Here is a 23,865-nt window from a genome sequence, read left to right as displayed (position 1 = left end):
GCCCTATAGAGGGCGTTTTAGGATTGCCATCGTTTTAGTAGTATTCTTTTTCCATAGTTTATGGAGAACATGCTAGGCTGCTGCCGTGTCGAATACCGCGAGAATTTGATTGTATATCTACAGTTGTAACTTATGTTTGACTCGTGACCTTTTATAATTTCTTTGCATCACAGTACAGTGAAAAAGTGACTACCGCAGGTATGGAGTTGGCTCAAAGTGACACTACAAAACATTTGTCAGACAGCCACATCCGAGTTGTAAAACGACGCCGTTTGGGACGTTCGTTGGGAGGTAAAAATACTGGCTGGACTCCCCCCTTTGCTACTCCTCCTTCTGGCCGAAACTCCGGGGATCAAGCAAGCACGATTCCCATAGAAGGAGAATGCACGAGCTCGGGCTCAAGACTTTTGTCGGAGATATCGCCAACAACAAATGAAACGGGATCAAACTCAACCCCGGTTATCAAGCGGTGCTCTGTCTCTACTGTCACTAATAAATCTTGTTCGTTGTCAGGTGCAAGCAACTCTACTCCTACTGTGAGGTAAATTAATTAATAACCAGTGACAGTATAACCATGATTAGTGATAAACAGTTACCTTATAACTAACTACACGCAGCCGCTGTCGTGATTTCTGAAGCGACGAAGCGGTCTGGTCAGGCTAACTTATAACGTGAAAGGGATTGTTATAGTTTTGGTTGAGACCTAATTTCAGGTTTCTAACATTTGTGTGTGTGTGTGTGAGATAATGAGAAACCTCTTAAGAAATATGAAAGAGCATGTAATTCCATGAGGAATTCAATGTTTATTTGATGAAGATTGGTTTTAAAATGGCTGAGGAGATATCCAAAACAGAGCAATTCTAATAAAGTGTGGGTCCGGACCCACATTTTAATTTTAATTTTTATTACGATCGCTTTGTTTTACTTTGTTTTTGGATGTTTCAGTCATTCCAAACCCGATTTTCATCAAATAAACTTTGAATTCCTCTTAAAATGGTATGCTCTGTACTATATCATAAGTGTTTTCTTGTTATCTTGCAAAAAAAGTTAAAAGCCCAATTCTCATCGACCAATACTGTACCATCCCTTTATAAATGAACCAAATGTTGTATCGCCACCACACCCTAATCTTGCTGACGTGGTCAGTGGTTCAGCCTGAGTTCTCAGACTCAGTTTATCAGCAGGGAGTGCAGTTTCGCATTATGAGAATACATAACGGGGGCGGATCCAGGAATTCTGTAAAGAGGGGGCATGTTTACAAAATTAAAGGGGGGCGCACGCACCCCTCCCCCATTTTTTCTTTTTATTTCTTTTGTTACAACAAAAAATAAAGGGGGGGGGGTGCGCCGGTTGTGGTCCTCCCTGGATCCGCCCCTGCATAAAAGAGTGCAATGACAGTGTTGTGCTGTTCTCTGCCTTTGACATTGTTACATGCAGTTGGTGTATTCTTGGTATTCTTAGAAACCCTCATGTCCAAAAGGCAAGACATAAATTTATGGCAATTTGAGTGTGATTTTGAATGTAAATTATTTCGCTGCATGTCAAGTTACTGCAGAACGTGATTGTCGTCAATGAAAGCGTTCTGGGTGATAATCGATAGTGTCGTAAAATCTGCTCGAGTTAGCAAGCTAGAGCTGGTAGAGGCATACATTGTCGCGATTGTAGATCACTTACAAGGCTCAAGTTTGGCATCAATTGATAAATGCACACAAGAAAAGATTTTAACCCATTGAGGACAGACTGATTTTTTCCTCCAACACACATTTCCCATACTACAGACACCTACCCGAGTATACTCAGGACTCGTCCTCAACAGATTAAGAATAGGTTAAGAAAATAGAGAGCTCCATGTCCCATTGCATTGGGTATTGTGATGTCATCATTCAAATTCAACATTTGAAAAAAAATATATATATATATATATATATACAAAGCTTTCATTTAGAATGCACTTCTAGCTACTACTTGGTACTCTACTAGTCTGTTTACACTAGATTTAAATGAAAGCCTTTTTTGTGTGTTGTGGTAACTTGTATTGTGATTGTAAAAGTGATGAGGTGAGTTATTTGTGTAACAGCCCTGAGTACACTTTATACTTATAGTAATAAAACAGTCTAGTAATTTCGGAAATGTCTTCTTTCCTCCCCAAAATTTTCCAGATTGGGCCAACAGAGAAAGTTCCGCTCAGTCTCAGCAAGAAAGAGGTTCGGAGATTTCAAGTCACCAGTAAGTGCAAATTGACAAAATGAAGCCCCACAAGCAGCTTGATAATATTAGTCCTCATTGACTGAAGACAATCTACATCCATAGATGTATAGAAACACCTATTACGCCTTCCACGGTGAAAGATAAACAAGCTTACTGAACGGCCATATTTCTTTCAACCGACGATGTTTGTCAGAAGTATTAAAAAAACAAAAATAATCTAACCACAAAATTTGTCAAAAATTTAATTTGCATCCTCCTTCAAATTATTTTAGGTAGTAAGTAAAATTTTTATAATGTGTGATTGCTGCCTCATCACATGAAATGAGGATTGAATAGTAACATTCCTACATACATTTGTTTCTACGCTAGTGTGTACATGCTGCATGTGCCAGAGCTTTTGGCAGTATCATGCAGAGAGAATCTTACTTGTTTACAAAATCCTGCATGCTGTAGTCCTCTTATCACAAAATTGAGGGTTTCTATTGGCAATGTTTCACAGTGCCACAGAGAAGGGAATTAGAGAAACAGAATACTAAGTATGTTCTTATCTGTGCAGTTCAATTTGTTTCCTTTCAACTTCACTTCGAGTGGTGCTGGAGTGATTGTGGTATTTGTGCCATGGACGCCTTCAATTTTGCATTACTTATTGAAAGAAATGATGGAGAAAGAATCGCATTTCTGCACACATTTTGTGTTTCTTTGCATGTGAGAGCTGTCCTTTCTCATCCCTGTATGCAATGTATGTGATATGTAATGAGCCTGTTTGACTTGGCAGATTTTGTGAAGGACTGTACACTACAGAACAGCAAAATAGAGTGCACAGAGATGACTAATGGGAGTATTTGTTGTGCAGTTAACTCCTCTGCTTAAACACTGACAAGAAGAAGATACACATTATTACCTCCGCCAAGGGAGGAGGTTATGTTTTCGTTACCGTTGGTTTGTTCGTTTGTTCGTTCGTTCGTTCGTTCGTTTGTTTGTTTGTTCGTTTGTTTGTTTGTTCGTTTGTTTGTCTGTGCGCAAAATAACTCAAAAAGTAGACAACGGATTGGGATGAAACTTGCAGGAAAGGTTGAGAATGACATGAGTAACAAACGATTAACTTTTGGTAGTGATCCAAGAATTTTGGGGGAATTTATGAAGGATTTTTGATATTTTGGCAGGGAGGGTCAGTGAACTTGGGAGTTCAGGCTGCGCGTATTTAAAGTGCGTGCTCTAGTTTCTGCTGGGGTGAGGCGCGCAGTGTGCAGCTGAGGGTTTATGACGTAACAAAGGCTTCTATATTGGGAAATCGGCGACTTTCAGCTCAGCATGGGTGGAAATATCTCTATAGAAGAACAAGATCAGTGGTGAAAATGATTTGCATGCTTGGCAGAGGTCTGCGCTCTCAGAGTGCTTTTCTAGTGTATTCATGTTTTATTCTTCTTTTTGTCCTTTTCATATTATCGTATGTTTAATCAGTTACGGAAATCTGAGGAAAGACAGGCAGAGGAGACTCCAGCGAGCGTCCAGAGAGACAATGAGACACTGCAAGCCAGATTATCAGAGCTGGATGAAGAAATCATAAGCCTGCAGAATGAGTTAGTATGCTATTAGGGAAATAATAGGGGAAAAAGGGAATAAAACAAACAAGAAATAGAAATGAAAGAGGGCAATGTGGGTAACTGTCTTGAATGTTGTATACACATAAATCATTTCTTCATAGTGGATAGCTCATTTTCCGAGAATTAATGCAAAAGTTTGATGTATGAATTGCTAAGGAACAGGTAAGGATTAAGATGAAGCAGATGATGGTGATGATAATTCTAGTCTAGGCTTTAATAGGCGAGTGCTGTCACTGCTGACAGAATCACTTCCAAGTATAATTTTAATAACCGGTAAGTATAAGGTTAGGCTGAGTTGTTGTCAAAATGCACGTTCATGAGATCCCTCATACATGGGGGTTAAATGAATTGAATGCAATAATATGAATAATCCTTAGGTGTCATCGATGCAGTAAATGTAATTTATGGTAATGAAGTTAATTGAATGGATTTTTTTTTACCATAGGGGTTGCAAGGAGGAAGAACTCCAGCTTCACATCAAGAAGATGCACGAGTACAACGAACTGAAAGACATGGCACAGATGTTGCTTGGGAGGATAGGTGACCCTCTTCATTTTCACATGGCACAATGTGTCTATTTGCTACTGTTTGCTCACTACTGGTAGTCACCTGGGGTGATCCATGAGGGTCAGCATCATTCGCCCGTTTTCTGGTGTGAATGTATGTGGGTGGACCACTTCACTGGGTCATCACACCCTGCTCTTTATGAAGGATGAGCGAAGGGGGTCTGTTGTTAGCATGAGTTGTGATTCCCTTACACATGGGACCTCTGTTGAATGTCCTATCCAAAGGACAGAGTGTTTTGCCTCCTATTAGAGGGGATGGCATGGTTACACACAACATTGCTCAGTTAGACTCAATTGGAATCAAACTTGAGCTATTTTGATAGTGAGGTAGATGGGGGGGGGGGATGTTGTTTTGTTTACCCCTTTGTTTGTTATGTTTTTACAGTTGTACACACACATTAGATGAGTTAATTGTGTCATTGCTTCACGTCTCCTATTGAGCGACACGCAGATCTACTTTAAAATTCCTGTTTTGACATAAAAAAGAAGATAAAACATGCATCTCTTTCATTATATTTTTATGAATTGGTAATACTTAAAGGGACTGTACAGTACTGGTTTAGGTATAGGGATTCATGTTTTGAACATTCCTAAGTGAGATAATGAAAAGCCTCCTATGAAATATGAAAGAGCATGTAATTTTGAGAAGGATTCAACGTTTATTTGATGAAAATTGGTTTTCATATGGCTGAGATATCAAAAAAGTGCTAATAATAAAAGGCGACATGACACAACTTTATTAGGATCTCTTTGTTTCACTTTGTTTTTGGATATCTCAGCCATTTCAAAACCGATTTTCATCGAATAAACTGTTGATACCCCTTAGAACTGCATTCCCCCTTACATCTCATAGAGTGGTTTCTGAATATCTCGCAAAATGTTAAAAGCTAAATCTACACCTCGACCAGAACTGTATGTGATGAATTAGAGAGGTTTTTATGCTAAAGCCAATTGGGTAGTTGTGAAGTGATGATGTCATAATCTCATTCAATTTACACATCTGGTTGCAACAAATATCGCTGTTTGGAGATTCCATAACTTTCTTATGTTATTTCCCAATTCTCATGAAACTTCTACTCCTTCATATTTGGGATTTTTCTCTTGAAAGGCAATTTAATGTTGAGTGTACTTTTAAGATATGATGCCCAAACCTATAAGTGATGGTCAAAACATATGATCTTCCAGAGTGACATAATTTCTCTCTGCTGTCATATCTTCTTGTGCAAGGCACTTAATTAAGTTGTCACATCTCTTTCTCTGTTGCAGCTTCTTTGGAAGGAGTGACAACGCGACAACTTCATGAAGAGATGGGAATACACGATGGGGACTGATTAAGATAGGCATATAGAATGCTTGATGCAGGTGTGTCTTTGGTACATGTATTACCCACTTGACATGGAGGGAACATTTTCAGGTTTCATTTATTGTTGTTTTTGTGGGGTTCTTTTTCAGATGTTGGTTACTTACTGACTTTTGAACACCAAACACTCCCTTTGATTTCAATTTGATGTTAAGTCTTTGTCACACTATGTTTAGTGACTTCTTTGTGTTCAGAGATGAAATTTGGCTGCATGAACACAGGTAATCATACATCATTTGTTGAGAAAATGAAACCCTACAATTCCATGATACTTGCAAATACAGAAGTCCATGCGTCTGAGGAGAAAGAAGTGTACATTACATGTACATACATAGTTACACATATTATGATACATGCTCACATCCAAGCTTGAAGTCTTCATAAACAGAGGCATTAAACTCAAAGACCCAAGAAGATTTAACACCCATTTGCATAGTTTGTTTGTATATTTTTTCTTTCTTTTACCTGTAATTCAGTATATTTCTTGTATAGTGTGTGCTCACACAAAGAGAAAACACAGTAGCTTCATCCACACATGTAGCAGGTAGATAAAGTTGATAGCATGAAATGGTATGAAAACATACCATACATAACGACATATACAGTGCATAATCACAACAGAATTAACAAGATTATCATATACTGTATCAGTAGGCGTTTTCACATCAGCCCGATGTTTCGAAATAGCGCGCTATTTTCTGACTTGAGAAATTATCCCGATAGCGAAATAGCGCGCTATTTGATAATGTGAACACAAATTAGCGCGCTAATTGTATCGCTCTGATCGAGAAAATTTCTCAAGTCCAACTCGGGAAATTTCTGAAATAGCGGGATAGTAGCGCGCTATTTGATAATGTGAAAATGACTCGAGAAATTAGCGCGATGCATCCCATCATGCCTAGCGTGTGTGACTCGATCGATCGAGGCAAACTGCACACAAATCATGAGGAATTTTTGAGAGGGCACACACATTACTGATGCTGTTTGCACATACTCGGCTGTCGAATTAGCTCGAAAAAAATTCGGGCTAATTCTCTTCGGGCTGATGTGAATAAGAAGTGAAATAGCGCGCTAATTCACAATCGCGAAAAATATCTCGAGCTTGGATTTTTATCGGGCTGATGTGAAAACGCCTTATATGACTATAACATTTTGTCACATGTATGTTTCATTCCAGGAATGCGTTTGTAAAAGAGGAATGCATTTTTAAAAGCATATTGAATTCATACCTCTTTATTCAGAGGCTAACAGCCTCATAATCGTAAATTCAATCTGGCGGAATCATTAAAATAGCTCCAAAATAAATCATATGTGTACAATCATTCTTGGTATGCATTGCCTATTGAATTCAGTCATCACAATACCATCATCAAAGCCCCTGATTTACTTGCACAAGAACTTGTGTGTACAAGTAGAAACTTTTGCGCAAGTTATTTATTTTGTGTTACTAGTATTATTATAACCCCCCCCCCCCCCCCCCCCCCGGACTATTACAATTTATGAACTTTGCTTGTGTAAACAGTAGTCAAACATGGTATATTTTCGAATTCTTGCGTCAGTGTAAACAAAAAGCTGTTATACAGAAAATCAGAGCTCATGCCTTCCCACTGTGATAGTTCCACCTCTGATGAGCTGTACATTCTCACACCCATTAACCCGTTGAGGACGCGTACCGAGTATACTCAGGCAGGTGTCTATGGGAAATGTGTGTTGTAGCAAAATCAGTCCATCCTCAACGGGTTAATAGTCCAATGAAGTATGCTTGTAAAATTTGTGGCTTTGGTAATACCGTCAATACATATTGTGCAAAGATAGCCTTATCAGCATGATGCTAAAAGTCTGATCAACAATCGAACATGTAGGTTTTGAATACGACACAATACTCATTGAAAATACCTACTTGTAAGTAGTTTAGAAAAATCCATGGTCTCAAACTTTGTCACCCAGCTGGAAAAACAAACAAGCAAGCAAACATACATACAAACAAGCTAGATGTTGAGAAATAGTTTAATCAGCTTTACAAATTTTTCTTATTAAAGGGTGTGTACAGTTCTGGTCGAGGTGAAGATTTAGCTTTTAACGTTTTATGAGATATTAAGAAACCACTCTATGAGATGTCAAAGAGCATGCAGTTCTAAGGGGTATCAAAAGTTTATTCGATGAAAATCGGTTTTGAAATGGCTGAGATATCCAAAAACAAGGCGAAACAAAGAGATCCTAATAAAGTTGTGGCATGTCGCCTTTTATTATTAGCACATTTTTGGATATCTCAGCCATTTGAAAACTAATTTTCATCAAATAAACTTTGAATCCTTCTTAGAATTACATGCTCTTTCACATTTCATAAGAGGCTTTTCATTATCTCACTTAGGAATGTTCAAAACATGAATCCCTACCTCAACCAGTACTGTACAGTCCCTTTCACTTGCATTGTCTTTTCATTCTTCATCTTTCTTAATATAATGTACATGAAAGTATTTGAATTGTATACTACTTCAAGGTATTGGCATTTATGCCCCTGCAGTAGCCAAATACTGTAAAGCAAAAATTTATTTGTGGCATGAAATTTTTGCAAATTGCCACTGGCATCCAAAGCAGTATAGTAGACAAACACTTTCGTTTGCATTTTAATTTCTGGTTTTACAATATTCCATGTTTAGAGCAGTGTTCAATATTCTTCCAGGACTTTCATTTATCATAGAAGAGTGATGAGGGATATACAGCCTTTTGAGGCAAGTCAGCCATATCACACCTTAAAATCATCACAAAAATTTTTAGAATGGATCAAAATTGCCTTCTACACAGACAGCACACTTTTTTAAAGTATTAGCCTCCAAGTCCGAGGGGGGGGGGGGGGGGGGGGAGGGGTTCAAACAGGAATGAGTTGAATTTCTGAGACAGATGTAGTGCAACTATCATCTTCAATTCATGGTTATAGTGGGTTTGTCCTGTGAAAAGGGTGCCATTTCAGGAAAAGGTTGTACAGTGCACTCCCGTTATATGGAATACAGATATACCAAAACTCTTGTGACAATGAAGGGAAAATTGAGTTCCAAAGTATCATTTATACAGTATTCATCATTGGTTGGCTACAATAAGATTTAAAAGTATTAGCCTCCAAGTCCGAGGGGGGGGGGGGGGGAGGGGTTCAAACAGGAATGAGTTGAATTTCTGTGACAGATGTAGTGCAACTATCATCTTAAATTCGTGGTTATAGTGGGTTTGTCCTGTGAAAAGGGTGCCATTTCAGGAAAAGGTTGTACAGTGCACTCCCGTTATATGGAATACAGATATACCAAAACTCTTGTGACAATGAAGGGAAAATTGAGTTCCAAAGTATCATTTATACAGTATATCTTTATATATACATCATTGGTTGGCTACAATAAGATTTTGATGTGATGGAAGAAAACTGGTAATATAACGCTAGTCCTCCTGTAGAAGAAAATATTATCCCTATTGATTCTCTTCATACGCAAACAGTGAAAAAAAAAATAGATGAAGCAACACCCAAGTCGAGTGAAGATTTTGTGAAAGAAGGCAGAGTGGTGGAAAGAAGCAATGATTAACTTCTCTTTGTGTACACAATAAATGATTGCATTCAATGCAAGAAATATCAAAATAACAATAACACAAGCATGGCCATCTCAATGTCCACATATAATACCATATAGGTGTTGCCTTCACATTTAGACCATTGTGACCATTTGAATACCTGTAGTGAATAACTGACGCTTTTGCTGTCGTTTTGCTTTGATTATCATCATTTCCATTCAAATCGCCATTCTGCTTTGGCTCTGTTTCCCTCTAAAGGCTTTCCTTTAGAAGGAGAAATAGTTATGGCAGTGCTTTCTAATATCACTGCTCGAGAGCCGATATCAATGATATTCTCCATTTTAAGTCCTTGAACCTACCACAAATAAGTAAGAAATCCACTTAAGAGGTAAACACAGTGTTGAGAAAAGTGATCATGAGATTTATACACGGCAAAGCAGATGGGAGATTAAACATTGAAATGCAGTAGGTCAGTTCAGAATCACAAAGTAACATGCTTCCTATAAAAAACAAACTAACAAAAAACAAACAAAAAACTTCCAATGTGAAAATATCAGATTTTGAAATTTCCTTGACATGAAGTTTAAGATTAAAAGTAAAAACAAAAGGACTAGAGTTATAATTTTCTCAACAACAAAAAAAGATAATTGGGCTTTTTTTGCAGATTATTGCAATAACTTTGTAGTGTCAAGGGACTCATCGTTATCTCGATGTGTATGGAATGCCATGAACTATTATGTGCTGCATGAAACAATATACACACTCAGGCATGGTGAAAAGAACCACAAACTAAAAAAAAAAAAGTTTGCCCAAACTCAGTCACGTGTAGATGGACTTTGGCATGTTTAATGATTCAAATTCATGAAATTCTTCCGTGGAGATGCTTTCATTGCAACTGATTGACAAATTGCCCTGCATCGACGTAAATAAGCACTGAATTGATCAGTATGTACAAGTATGTACGCCCATGATTTTTATCATGGCTACTACTAAAACACTGATCAATTCAGTGCTTATTTACGTCGATGCAGTGCAATTTGTCAATCAGTTGCAATGTTTAATGATTGTTGAAATAATTGTTTTGATTTTATAGCACTTTCCACCATGGTGCTGGGAATGCTTTGATATCAAACCTGCACCAGTGTGTTCTTTCCTCTCCTTAGTGGGCAGCAAATTGTTCTAGTTACTGATATTTCTGAGAGACTCATGAAATATTCACAATATGAAGTAATTCTCAAAAAGAAGAAGACAATTTAACAAATTGTCTATGTAAAGAAAGGACTGGCGTACATTCTGTATCTGGAAAAAAAATCTAGAATATTTGTATGTTCACCACTATGCTGGTAAAATGAATTTGAATACATTTTTATCCACTTTTTGAGTAAATACACTTTATAGTGGTGGTTTTTTTTTTGGTATGTGTTGTTTTTTTTTTGGTGTTGTTTTAAGTGGCACAAAGAAAAGATTGGCATGCACATAGGACTACATCAGACCATGATTTCAGATTTTCAGTATTGATTTTGAAGGTCATTCACATCCATGCCTAGTTTATTATATTCATAAATGTTTTAAGATGTAGTTTTGATATACTTAGTGAAGAAAATGCTACTCTTGTACCTTATGTATAATATTAGTTTCCACTGTAGATTCAATTCAGTTTTTACAGCATAACTCGCACAAACACATGCAACACACTGACAGTTTTGAAAGACGAAAAGTTTAACTTTAATGCTACATATTGCAGAGATATCATGTGGTCAAGTTGAAAAGGCATACTGCACATTCCTAAGGTTATAGCGTAGGTTTCGTTTTAATACAGTTTCCATAACTTCAAGGCAACTACATAGATTTGAAAAAACAGCAATGTTTTACATGCTTTCTTCACACGAGAGCAAGCTGATATGTGCACAGCAACAATCATAGCAGTAGATATTATAAGTTCTGTGGATGTAGTGTTTAAGATTTTAGCAGTTACATAATGGAACACTACTTAAAGGATTTCTTTGTGTGTGTGTGTGTGTGTGTGTGTGTGAAACAGACATGGTGATAGATAAATCATGTTTCTTGATAGTGTTAAATAATGTCTCTCAATGCACCATGAATAAGTTTAAAAATGAGATGTTTATACTAATCATACTATATACACAGAAGAAAAAAAGTGAGAGTTTTGGGCTTATTCCCATTCTGGATGTATCGTGAAATGGCGTTGAGCCGGCCGATGTGGTCTGGTGAAGAGGGCAATGGTGTTAGAAACGGGACCGGTGTGTCTGAAAGTTGGAAGATGGTGCCAGGTCTGCATCTCTTCCTTGTGTTGCCGGGTGAACGGAGACAGGAGACGGAGTCGGCGACGGTTGGACTCGCCCGGTCGCAGATTCCGCGCTTCCCTCTGATGTATGGGCTTTCCTCTGTCGCGAAAAGAAATATGCAATTTGTACTGGGTATTCGATTTTAATGTGGCCAAGTCAGAACCTACCTTTTGTTGGTACCTGTAAGAGGGGAAAATGTTCTGCATTGTATTTGGTGACATCCCAACACCCTAATTGCTGAGTATGCATGTGTGATTGTAAAGATATTATTTTCTGATTCGACAACATTTGGGGTACGTGATTTATTAGAAATAAACCTTCATGTTACTGAGAGATAACCTTCATATTACTTCAGGTAGTGCTGTTGTTCTGTCATATTGGGCAGTCTGTGCAAAGAGATCACGACATAAGACATTCACAAATATGAGCACCAAAGTGTGATGTCACAGCCATTAATCACCATGGAAACTGGTTGTAAACAACTTCACCTGGTCCAGTTTGTGAACTCTGTTATTGCAAAACATACACACACCTAGTTCCAACCCAAAGATATATTGAAACAAAAGAGTGACATCATCATTACAGTACTCTATGAAAGATGTTGCCCTTCAATCTGGGGCATACTGTATACGCTGAACAATTTTCGCTTAGATATTTTCGCGAGATGTTGTTCTTGCGAATTGATGCTGACGCTATTATGTAAATGCACTATCATCCAAGCGCATCAAGGCATTTTCATGTGTTGTTAAATTCGCAATCCAACTGTGATTCTCAGAATTCGCGAAAATTAAACCCCTGCGAAAATAACAGCTTATACAGTATTGCAAAGGAACTCGCAGAAACATGGAGAATGATACTACAAACTTTTTATTAATTGTCAGTCAAACAAAAAGATTTTTTTTTTAACCTTGTGCAAGCTGCCATAACATTTCAGATTGCCAAACATCTTTGCTTTTAATGTATATATGATTTCTGCTTCACCACAAGGCACTCACGTTTTGAGGGCATTGAGGACCTCCTTCAAGTGAGTAGCATCGCTGACCTTACACACCCCACTCCCCTTGGCCCTGGGTTGGTTGACCTCATTCTGACCTCCCATCAGCTTCTTGCCAGCAAGAGAGCTGAAGAACTCCACAGCCAGCTCTCGGTCTGTAGAGAAGGGGGAAAAAAACAGAAAAACTAACCAAACAAATCAGCACACAGCTTGAGCTCGGCAGCCTTGTCAACTCAGCTTTGTGGAGAATATGATTACATTTTTACAGGCAAAACTTCTTTGCTACACAGTCGAAGTCAAGAGTCTAATTGAGTTTAGATCGAAGTAAAAATTAAATGGGGGTCTGAGTTGGCATTTCTATGAATCACCGATGTAGTATAGCTTGGCTGAATTCTTTACACTGTTCTCAGCCACCATAGTTGTCATGATTCAATATAAGTATGTACAATGTACATGTACCTATCTGACCAACAAGCATGCCTGCTGAGCTTAAAACACATCACAGTTGTGCTCTAGAAAAGATAAAAGTACATACCTGAACTATTGACATGGCAAGTAACTTTCTGATACAAAAGAAAAGTATGATTATAACTTAACCCTAAAAGGGCCGGGGGGGGGGGGGGGGGGGGGGGGGGGAGTTTTGCGACGTTTTGCGCTATAATTCTGTAACGCGAGAAGGCCTCGTCGCGAGGCTTCTTGACTTTCTTTGTTTAAGTCTCGCGCAACTTTTGAGACCAAATTTGCAACGTCCACGCATACTTTTGCGAAGCCACGCCCATTTTTGTAACGGAATGTCGCCCCAAAACGGGCACAATTTTGTGATTTTGTGTACATTTCCTATGGAAAACGGTGCTCTGTCACAAAAGTCATAAAAACCCAATTATTTTTACAATTAATCACTTTCATTGATTAATTTTGTGATAATTATGGTAAAAAAGTGGTCAGTGACAATTTCCAATGAAAAAACAAAGAAAAAAACGAAAGTTGAAAAACAGAGAAATACATAAGAAATTCTGAAAACAATAAAATACATAAGAATTGAAATGAGTTTTGTAAGTTTTTGTGATGTACAATTGTTGAATGTGCTAAAACAGATTTACAGATCAAACATTAGACTCTCAATGCTTTTAATTAGGCTAAAATATGATCTTGAGCTTAATTTGCATAATTAATTAATTAAAATTAGAAATTGATTATTTTAAAAAATCTTATGACACAATCTTGTAGATTTTGACGTGGGTCACGCATGCAAAATTTCATCGCGATCGCACCACCGATGGCTGAGATCTTGGGGGGGGGGGGGGGGCGGAATCCATCTCCCCTCCCCCGTCTGAGCATAGCCAAAAAAGCCCGGCCCCTTTAGGGTTAAGAACAAATGTCGTTATGAAGAGCACAGCTCAGTATGTCTAGTGACCTTATTTGAAAAGGATTTATGAATATCATGATGAACAGAGGAAAGTAGCCATATCTGTATTCACACCTCTTGGGCTGGCTGTCTCCAGCCAGTTGTTGACCACTTTGGCCGTTTCACCCTCTGTGGGCTTGTTAAAGGCACTGTTGATGTAGTTCTTGTCTCCCTGGGTGATGTCTTGGCGGATCCTCCCGGACATGGTCAGCGCCCTGTTTGGTATCGGCATGACACCGGCATCTATAGGCCGCTGCAATCATGCAGGAGAGAACAACAGAATGAGTGTATAATACTGTCATGTGTTATCAAATAGCTAAAGTTGTACACATTATGATAAACATATTGTGATATTGTTGTCTATGTCTCTTTATTCTAAGAGGTATCCCTATTCGGAATAGTTTTATTTTGGCACATGGTTCTATTGCTACTGGTAATGAATATGTGAGGTGTAAGTCTGAACAAATATGCTGTAGTGACAACAGCTAATTGGGTAAATTAACAGTAGAACCAAGCCTAAAGAGTTAAAGAGAAACTCCATGCTGATATTATGTTGCCTTTGATAAGAAAACAGAAAAATCAGAGACATAGATCAAAACATCAAAATGTCATGTGCTGTTGCTCCCTCTGTTACTTGTAAAGAAACAAAAAAAAAGTATTAAAAAAAAATCAATCTACTGTCGCCTGCCCGACAGAAGGGCCTTAAGTTTTGTAGGCTCAAAAAACAAAACAAACTCTGATAGCATCATATGACAAAGCTTTCAAAACTCTGTCAAGTGATGTCATGAACAAAAATTCAATTTTGGGGTGAAATTTCATGCTGAGGCCCTTCTGCGCAGGGGACAACATACCACAGTAGGGTACTGTGATATAGGTGGCAGTTAGATAACAAGCACAGCCGATTGTGTACTTACATCACTTTTAGGTTTAGCATTCAGCTTGGCCGATAGGAGTGGCATAGCAGGAAACCGTGTCACTGTAGGGAAGAAATAGATAGCAATAAGACCTTTGGTAGTGTACTTCCCATCATCCGAAGACATGAGAAGCAAAAAGATAGGCGCCTATTAATTGGTGCTAGACACAAACAATGTGGTAAATTTCACAGCCACCTGTGAGCATTACGATGGCATTTTAGTCAAGAATCATTTAAGGCTGTACATCTTCCCACGTAATGCATGGATCACACCACTTTTTTCCCCCTCTTTTTATTGTTTTAGCCATTGTTAAAAAGGAAAAGTATAATTATGAAGCATGAACAGAAATAAGAGAAAAATACTTCCATTCTGCAACGACAGTTATCATGTTGCCCCCCCCCCCCTCCAAAAAAAAACCCCCACAAAACACAAAAGCACAAAAAACAACAACACACAAACAAACAAAAACTGTGATCCTGTCTCATGACCATTGGTATAATGGTTTTGGTTACGGGTGTGTACATTGATGTGCGTGGTACACTTCAAGAGTTTGTTTGCAAAAACCGAGAAGTCCATTTTTGAAGATTTTGAAGTACGGTCTCTGTCATAAAGTAAAAAATAATACCTTTTAGATGATGTATTGGTCATTACATATAAAGGTATATTTTTGAAGTTATGGTCAAAAAAAAAGCAAAAATTTTATAATTATTATCTTTATTTTTCTTGACTTTTAATCGCAAATATCTCCATTTGGCAAATATGGACTTATCGGTTTTTGCGAACAAACTCTTCACTTATTCTCCCTGATTATAATAATAATAATTAACATTTATATCGCGCTTAATACACAGTTTCGAAGCGCCTTACATATATCATAATCATACCAAAAAGTAATATTATATTCAACATAACTACAAGACTCTACAATAATTTACATTACATAATATACTTTAGCAATAATCAAATACTAGAATTTGCATACTTAATAGACACACACAAAAAAGAAGAAAACATAACATACGCATGTAGAAAAACATGACATCATAGTAACTTCAACTTATATTGACTTCATTGAATGTGTCTTCAGGAGGGTCTGTCATAACAAATGTTTGAGGAATGGAGTGTGTATAATGGGAGTGCCATGGTCACATCCACTGCTTTCCCAAGGTATCTTCTTGATTTAGTATTCGAATGAAACTGATGAATGTATGATTTATTTATCTCATTAGTTTTCATGCCAGTGTACAATGTAAAGTCCTGTGGAACCAATTGCATAAAAGCCTATATTTTGGGGCCACTGTGGTGTCTGTGTTTGGGGCGCCAAGTGTTGCATGGTCTGTTTTGTAACGAAATAGACTATGTGACACTTGGTGCCCCATATCGGTGGTGTGGTGGATAAGATACATTACTTTTGAATAGAAGTCATGATTTCAAACCTTGCCAAGTGCATAGGATCCTTGGACAAGTTGTTTTAACCCAGGATGTTCCTCTTGGCCAAGGTGTAAAAATGGGTACCTTGGTATTAACGACAGGGCCCTCTTTGAGAGATGTGTTAGCGTTCAACAGCCCTCCCTGCTGGGTATTAAATTGAACCATACATTGTAGTATTGTTCTATTCTGTTATCAATACTGGTGACTCCCACTATTACAGAGTCCTTGGGACCGGCATTTTTTTTTTTGTTATGATAAATGAAAATAATATTTTGTTCTACATTATAGTTGAACAAATACAGTAGGTGAAGGTGATAGACTAGTAGATGATAATTTTGGGACCTGAATTTCTACTCTGTTGTATAGTGCACTCCTGTTATAATGAACACAGTTATAACGAATTTCCGGTTACAAGGTAAAAATTCAGGCTGCAACATTATCCGTTTTATGTTTTTTTAATTGTTGTTAGATTATAATGAAATCTTCATATAACGAAAGAAAACGGCCGGTCCCAAGAACTTCGTTATAACAGGAGTCCACTGTATTGACAATGAAATTTTACTATTGCTGTGTTTGTTGTAACAGGGCACACGGTGTTAACGTCATTACTCTCATTGTGATTGTCATACCTCCAGGAGATCTATTCGGCTTCCCTCTCTTCTCCCGAGAGTACATCTCTCGCATGATCTCCTCGTCCAGCTCATGCTCACGGAGCTGCCTCAGCATGCCCTGCTTCGGGGTGAAGTGGGTGGTGGTCGTGGCCCCGTGCGTCTTCCGGGTCAGGTAGGCCGGAGGGATCTTCTCTGCCATCTTGGCCACCTTCTCATGGTCTGTAACTGTGGTGGGAGCACAGGATGGAAATTGTTTTAACTTCATTTACCATTTTCAGTGGACTTGAAAAGGACTTATATGAAGACATGTTCTTATTTCTTTCTCAACCATTTCCAGTGGACCTGAAAAGGACTTGTGAAGACATAATTTTACACTGATTAATGTGTGAAAACCAGTAACAGTTGCACACAATATTATCACAAATGACCTGGAATAACCAAAGTTGATTGCATCTCATAGATAGATTCTAGTCATGTAATGTAGAACTGCTTTTCATCCTTCATTCATACTTTTGACCAGTTAGGTGGATACTTTGAAAACAATGCTGTGTACGTTAGAAGAAATGTTTTTTGTTTTATTGGGTTTGACCCTTATGTTGTCACATATTAGGAATGCTTGTGATCTTAATCCATTGAAGACAAGTCCTGAGTAAAGTCAGGCAGGTGTCTAGATGGGAAACGTGTGTTATAGCAAAATCAGCTCAACCTCAATGGGTTAATACATTGACTCCATATAAGAGAGACTGCAAGTTTTATTGTAAAGAACATTGATAGAAACAACTCTCAGTGCATCATCGTATCTAGTAAGTAAGTGTTTTGCAATCCCTTTGTGAAATATTATCAAGACAGCAAAATTGCTGCAGTGGTTCCAAGAAAGTTGATTGTGAAATCCAGCAAAAGGCACTCTTCATTTGGATTCAAGCTGGATTCAACCAGTATGTGAAACATAATACAATGAGAATATGAATTTTTACAAGCCAACTGCTAGATATTCTGCATAGTTTAGTTGCAAATAAAGTCACCCAAATAGAACATACACTGTGAATGGGAAGTGAATTCCAGTATTAGGAAAAAAACCACACAGAATGAGAATATGAATTGTTACTGCATTGGTTACTGGGTATTTTCCATAGTTAAGTTGTAGATAAAATCACCCAAATAGAACATAGATTGGTTGTACATGGGATAACAATCAAGTAGATGAAATACATGTAGAAATCCCATGTGACTTGAGCAAGACTCTGGTAATTTCATAGTAGGTATCGAATTCCCCAACTTTGCCAATAAGCTTGAATACCAAGATATTCTGCCTCCAGCATTTATCACCACTTTGGGAACAGTGTTTCTTGATAAAAGCTAGAATCTTTCATGTTCAATTTCATCCAAACTGCCATCAAACCTGGTGACTATCCTGTTTTAGGATTACGAATACAAATATGAATTTACTGCAACCCCAGACAGTTACTTTTCCCATAAATCCCCAATGAGAGGAGACTGGTTTGCATAGCCCAGTATGCTACTTTTGATATTGCCATATGCAAAATGCAACTAGTATAGCTTAGAAGAGCATGTATTGACAGGAAGGCTGAAAAGTAAATTTACCTTTGATTTAGTTGTGCCTACAGTATCATCTTATACCAGTGCTTAAAAACTATGCATTAAGTTGAATGTATCAGCTCTGTGGTTACATCCAAGCTCATGAGTACACAAGTCATTTCAAGCTAAAGAGAGTCCAATTTGATGAAATACTCTCATTGAAATGAAAACTATGTGTAAAAGTCAATGTTTTTAGTGCTGTAGGATGCTAACTACTTATTCTTTTATTTTACATTCCACTGAATGTGTTCCCTGACATGAAATTATGTGATGAGCTCCCCCCAAACCCATCACCACAATCTTTCCAGTTTTACTGCAATGGTACACTTCACATCCAATGCTGTCACACAAACCACAGATTTATGACAAAATTTATGTCATCAGTTCTTTCTGTAAAAGATGGTTCAAGAAAAACCTTGAAGAGATACACTTGCTGAATAATTTGTTAAACTGATGACTTGGTGTTCAAGTTATTGATGAATTTATGCTGTGGTGATTGTTTGATTTTCACATGGAAAAAGAAAAGACTTGCCAGAAAAGGGGTGTAAATTGCATCCATTTTCTTTTTATTAGTATCAGAAACTATGCTCAGGATAGAGAGTGCTTGGTGATGCAATGAATTGATTTAGATTTGTCTGAATTTCTATTTTGTACTTGTTTCCATATATTTCATTAATGGATTTTTCTGTTGAATAAAGAAGAAACATGTAACCGGCATTTCCTTGATTAACAGTGTATGATTTTTTTTTTTTTTCAGAAGGTAAATTTTATTCATAGATTTTAAATGAAACTGCCCATGATCATTTCACAAGAAATGCATTTCAAACATGATAAAACTTTATACATAAAATAATCTGTCATGTGTTTCATGTACAAATTCGGGCAGTGGACATATTGACACCTACATACATCAAACCAAATGCAATGCTGGTTTAATAATTAGTATTTCTATGGGGGTTTTGTTGTCATGTGTGTACACGTATGTGTTGTTGTTATTGTTGTTGCTGCTGCTGCTGTTGCTTGTTTGTGTGTGCATTTGCTTCTTCTTTTTTTCTTTCAGGAGGGGGATCAAATAAGAATACTGCATTTAGGTGTCACAGTTTTTGTGCAAGTACTTTTTGGCAATTATTGTTTTGTTAACACTTTTAAGAGGCGTGTTCCTGGGTTGACAGGATGAAGTGCATGATCATCACCTTTTCTGATTTGCATAAATGGTTGCCACTGATATCAGTTTTTAAGTACATGCAAATTTTATAAATTCTTTTTATGTTTGGCAAAATTGCTACATTTTCTGATATAACTCTATTTATTCAAGTAAAGAACATGGTGTGGACATTTCTTGTGAAATGATCATGGGCAGTCTGAGTGATGTATTAATTCACCCCTTTTTAAAGTGAATCTGGAGGAAAAAAATGTCTCCTGTGTTGTAATAAACAAGTAATGATGACTTTGGAGGGAATCGCTCGTATTTGCTGCAGTATTGATTTTATTTGTGTGCCTGTGCACACACTAATGATGTGAGTTGGTGATGCTACCTACAAATCTTGTAGTAATGGTGTACAATGTATCACTACACGTCTACAGTGTACGTAGTTTAATGTGAATTTTGACACACAAAAAGCTTTGCTATTTAAATGTTATTTTCTATAGAAATTGTACTGCCCGTTTGGTCTAAATTCGAATGTGGCAAGAAATTTTTTTAATGGGATGGTATCGGATGGGATGGAAGGCATGATTCGAGAAAAGGCAACGTTTGACTACCAGGTACAATATATAATATGATTTATACACATTACTCTTACACTGTAGTCCAAAGGTTAGAGAGAGTTTGAGGAGTAAACAATTCCCATTTCATACAATTGTTTACATACCAATGAATAAAGCCAAACGTAATAAAGTTCAGGATTTATTACTTACATTCGCTGTAGCCGCTCTTGTCTGTGTGGAGTTTGGTACCATTGTGTGTAGGATCCTTGTTGTACAGACGCGTTGGAACCTTCCAGTTCATAAACATCTGAAATACATGAACATGTAGGATGTACATTGAGTATGAACATAATTCGCACAGTGACCTATTAAGCAGACACTTCTTCAAAGGGGAAAAGGAGGTTTTTATAGAAAATGTTTTTTTTTTTAAAAGGATTCCAAGTGAGGGAATAGTGATGTAATGAATCATTGACCAATGATGCTATCATTGAAAAAGACACAAAAATGGCAATAAACAAAGAGAGATCCGTATATTACCCATATGAGCAGTGACCATTTCGAATTCCCAGACCATGTTCGCACATGATATACAATACAGAGATCTAGTTTACAAGTTTTATAATACGTAGTATGTATACAATACACGTTTATCATCCTCCATTTATCCCTCTCCCGTTTAAAATGAAGAAGATCAAAGGGGCACTCCCATGCTCATAATATTTTATTTTATATTTATTTTTTTTTCTGAATGTTACAATACCAAAGTCACAACTTCCTTCTTGAAACTTGTTTTTTTCTGGTAAACCTGACAATATATCAATGAGACGGAAACAGGAGGGGAATGAAAATATCAAGAAAGATATGGGCAGTACAATTTCCACGTGTGATGTGAACCTAAAAACATGATTGCATGAAATGAACAGTGTTCTTTCCCCAAAAACACATACAAATTTTTTGTAGTTAGTATTACCTTCATTCATTCGGTAACATCCAACATGTTCGTTGAGAAAGGAACAAGGGAAAGATGGAGATACATGTATATCAGGATAAAATGACATGCGACACACGTTTTGATGTCAACAGATTTTTTTTTTCTGTCATTGAAACTCAACTGCTTCTTCAGCCCTCGAGCTGAACATTGCAACTGGAAAACATGCATGTACTATGTTGCCACAAATTCGATGACTTTTATATGTTTATATGATTATTATTTGTTCAACGAGGAACTTATATTGTAAATATACGAGAAGGGGCACAAAATATTTCGACGGTATTAAACGTTTTTGGTTGCTAGTTTAAGTTTGGTGCAGGCCTGGTAGTCGGAAACGCAGCGTAACCGTATAGTGAGAGTGGCACAGGACGCGCGATAATAACACATTATAGGTTTGTCGATGTGGCCTGATTGAGTTCGAGGCCTCGAGTTCACGTCAAAAAAACAAATCTCGGCGATGATAGCGGATAATAATTTTTACCAACATTGATACAAACCGTAGAAGTGGCCGCCATGATGTTGCTTTCTACATTTCGAGAACCAGAACTGTCAGATTCCAACGTCTTCCCGCAACGGGAAATGAAATTCTATCAGCGAAACAAACTTTGCGATTCACGCGCAGAAGTTGCCCCAACAGGTGAACCGGTGCCTGCATGTGTTTAGACACACGGCACAATACACCACCATGAAGCCGAGCGTGTCCGCTCAGCCGACGTTGCTAGGCAGCGGCAAGCCCACCGGGAGGCGGGTATGTATTGTATCGTCTGCTAAGTCTCTGCAGAGGTTATTGAGTGCGGGAAGCGTGGGTCCGGGACAAAGGAAGATACTTCAGTGACCCCGGTTCAGTGACAATGGCCCGATTAGCTGTAGGACAACAACATATTGTGCCAAGAAAGAGCTCCTATTTTGCGACGGAATTTGTCAATAAAGTCTTTTACTCTCTGTCGGCATGATTTTCTCGTCGACAACCAGCAAAGGTGACATCCTGGTCACAGGTGATCGATGGTAGGCCTACTTGCTATCCTTTACAAGTAGCCACATCCTTTGGACACAAAAGTCATTTAAAGGTATTGAATATTCCGTTGTTATTATCATTATCATCATCATTATCACCCTAAAGTCTTAGCAACTAGATTTGCAAATTAATCCGATATCTGTAAACGCAATCAAAGACTTCTCCCTTTTTGGATCTATTACATTGTTCTAGCAGAAAAAAAAAAACCCTCGAAAACCACCAAGCAATCAAACGAAACACCACCCAACAACAAACAAGCAAGCAAACAAACAAACAAACAAACATTTGCCAGACCGTTATGTTGCGTTATGAAATATCATCCAGTCTCGTAAAAGGTATCATGATACAAAAACTCATAGAAATAAAATGAAATGGAAATGTCGCTATCTATGGCGACTGGTATGCCTCAGCTAGATCGCGTGGTTCTCCCAGTAGGTCTAGAGTATGTCTTAAAAGGGCATTGTACCGGTTTTTTATTTTTTTATATGTTGTTCTTTTAATTCTAAAACACCCAGCGGTGCAAACAGATTCAAAATTTCATAACGATTTAGTCCGTAATTTCATTTTGAAAATGGAAATTTTTGGGCGAGAATTATGCTAATGAGCTGACGAGCCCGGATGTCGTGATGTCACAGGTGCCAAATATATCACTGATTACAAGCCCTCGCATACGCGTGCGTTAAATCGTGCCGAGTAGCAGACGACGCTTAGGCCCAATTTAGCTAGCAGGCGGCACTTGTGTACTGTCCTATCCATGCAGCTGTCTCAAATTTCGCTGAACCAAATCGCACCAAAATTACAGGATATACGTCAAAGCATATTTCAAAATAATGTATTATGTTTGAACGAAATCGGTAATCGAGAAGTATCAATATTGACGCCGATTTTCAAGTTGTCACTAAAAAAAAACTCACTCTTCGCGAGAGATCTTGGTAAACGCGACATGCACAATCTAGAACTGAAGTTAGCCGACTAGTCCTGTGCGAACGGGGAATTTGCGCGGGAACTAAACTAAAAAATGTCATGATTTTGGCAATTTGTGTGATTTACGAACTATATTTTTCATTCAACTTAACTCAAATAATTTTTAAATTGATTCTTTGCTCCCGATTACTTGAAAGATTTGTCTCATGATATTACATGGCTAACTTCAGTCTGTGCGTGCGCAGGCAAGTAGGGCTACTACGCCGCGATAACTCTTGTTTAGTCGTACAGTCTCTACAGAGCAGATTGTTTTTAGCGACGACAGGAAAGTCGACAACTTCACTTACGCTTCCCGACTTGCTATTTTGTTCCAATTAGCGTGAGCAAGTGGACATGAGTCATAAAATATTTCTTGTGATTTTGGTGCAATTTGGTTAAGTGAATTTTGAGATATCTACATGGATACGGAAGTACTCTAGCACTATGCCTACACCAGCGCTTGGATCGCGAAGCGGCGGCACTGTTTGTTTCTACGTGGTCAGGCCACTCTTCCGAGGTATGGGCCATGGCTCGTACTAAAACTAGATCTAAGTTAGTCCTTGGTGTTAATACGACCACAATGAGATTTATCTCGACTACAAAAACATTGAAAATCCATAAAGCAGATACCTTACCTGC

At 37.9% G+C, this 23,865-nt stretch overlaps 2 protein-coding genes across 2 annotated transcripts; one reads left to right on the top strand and one right to left on the bottom strand.

Annotated features, from left to right (window-relative positions):
• The first annotated feature begins 200 nt into the window (after nt 1-200).
• LOC139744492 (uncharacterized) lies at nt 201-5,741 on the top strand. Its single transcript, XM_071654929.1, has 5 exons — nt 201-541; nt 2,160-2,226; nt 3,670-3,788; nt 4,258-4,352; nt 5,645-5,741. Exons 1-5 carry the CDS (start codon nt 201-203, stop codon nt 5,707-5,709), a joined length of 687 nt encoding a protein of 228 aa, XP_071511030.1. The 3' UTR covers nt 5,710-5,741.
• Nucleotides 5,742-11,225: 5,484 nt separating this feature from the next.
• On the bottom strand, nt 11,226-20,522 carry LOC139743849 (uncharacterized). The gene is made up of 6 exons (XM_071654309.1): nt 20,468-20,522; nt 16,973-17,179; nt 14,913-14,974; nt 14,074-14,251; nt 12,595-12,748; nt 11,226-11,698 (listed from the first exon to the last, which is right to left on the bottom strand). Exons 2-6 carry the CDS (start codon nt 17,151-17,153, stop codon nt 11,467-11,469), a joined length of 807 nt encoding a protein of 268 aa, XP_071510410.1. The 5' UTR covers nt 17,154-17,179; nt 20,468-20,522; the 3' UTR covers nt 11,226-11,466.
• Nucleotides 20,523-23,865: the final 3,343 nt, after the last annotated feature.

Source organism: Diadema antillarum, unplaced genomic scaffold (genome assembly GCF_040938485.1).
Source record: "Diadema antillarum isolate AM-2024a unplaced genomic scaffold, OU_Dant_1.0 scf00000035, whole genome shotgun sequence".
NCBI classification, from domain to species: domain Eukaryota; kingdom Metazoa; phylum Echinodermata; class Echinoidea; order Diadematoida; family Diadematidae; genus Diadema; species Diadema antillarum.
This window is presented reverse-complemented; position numbering and strand designations above follow the sequence as displayed.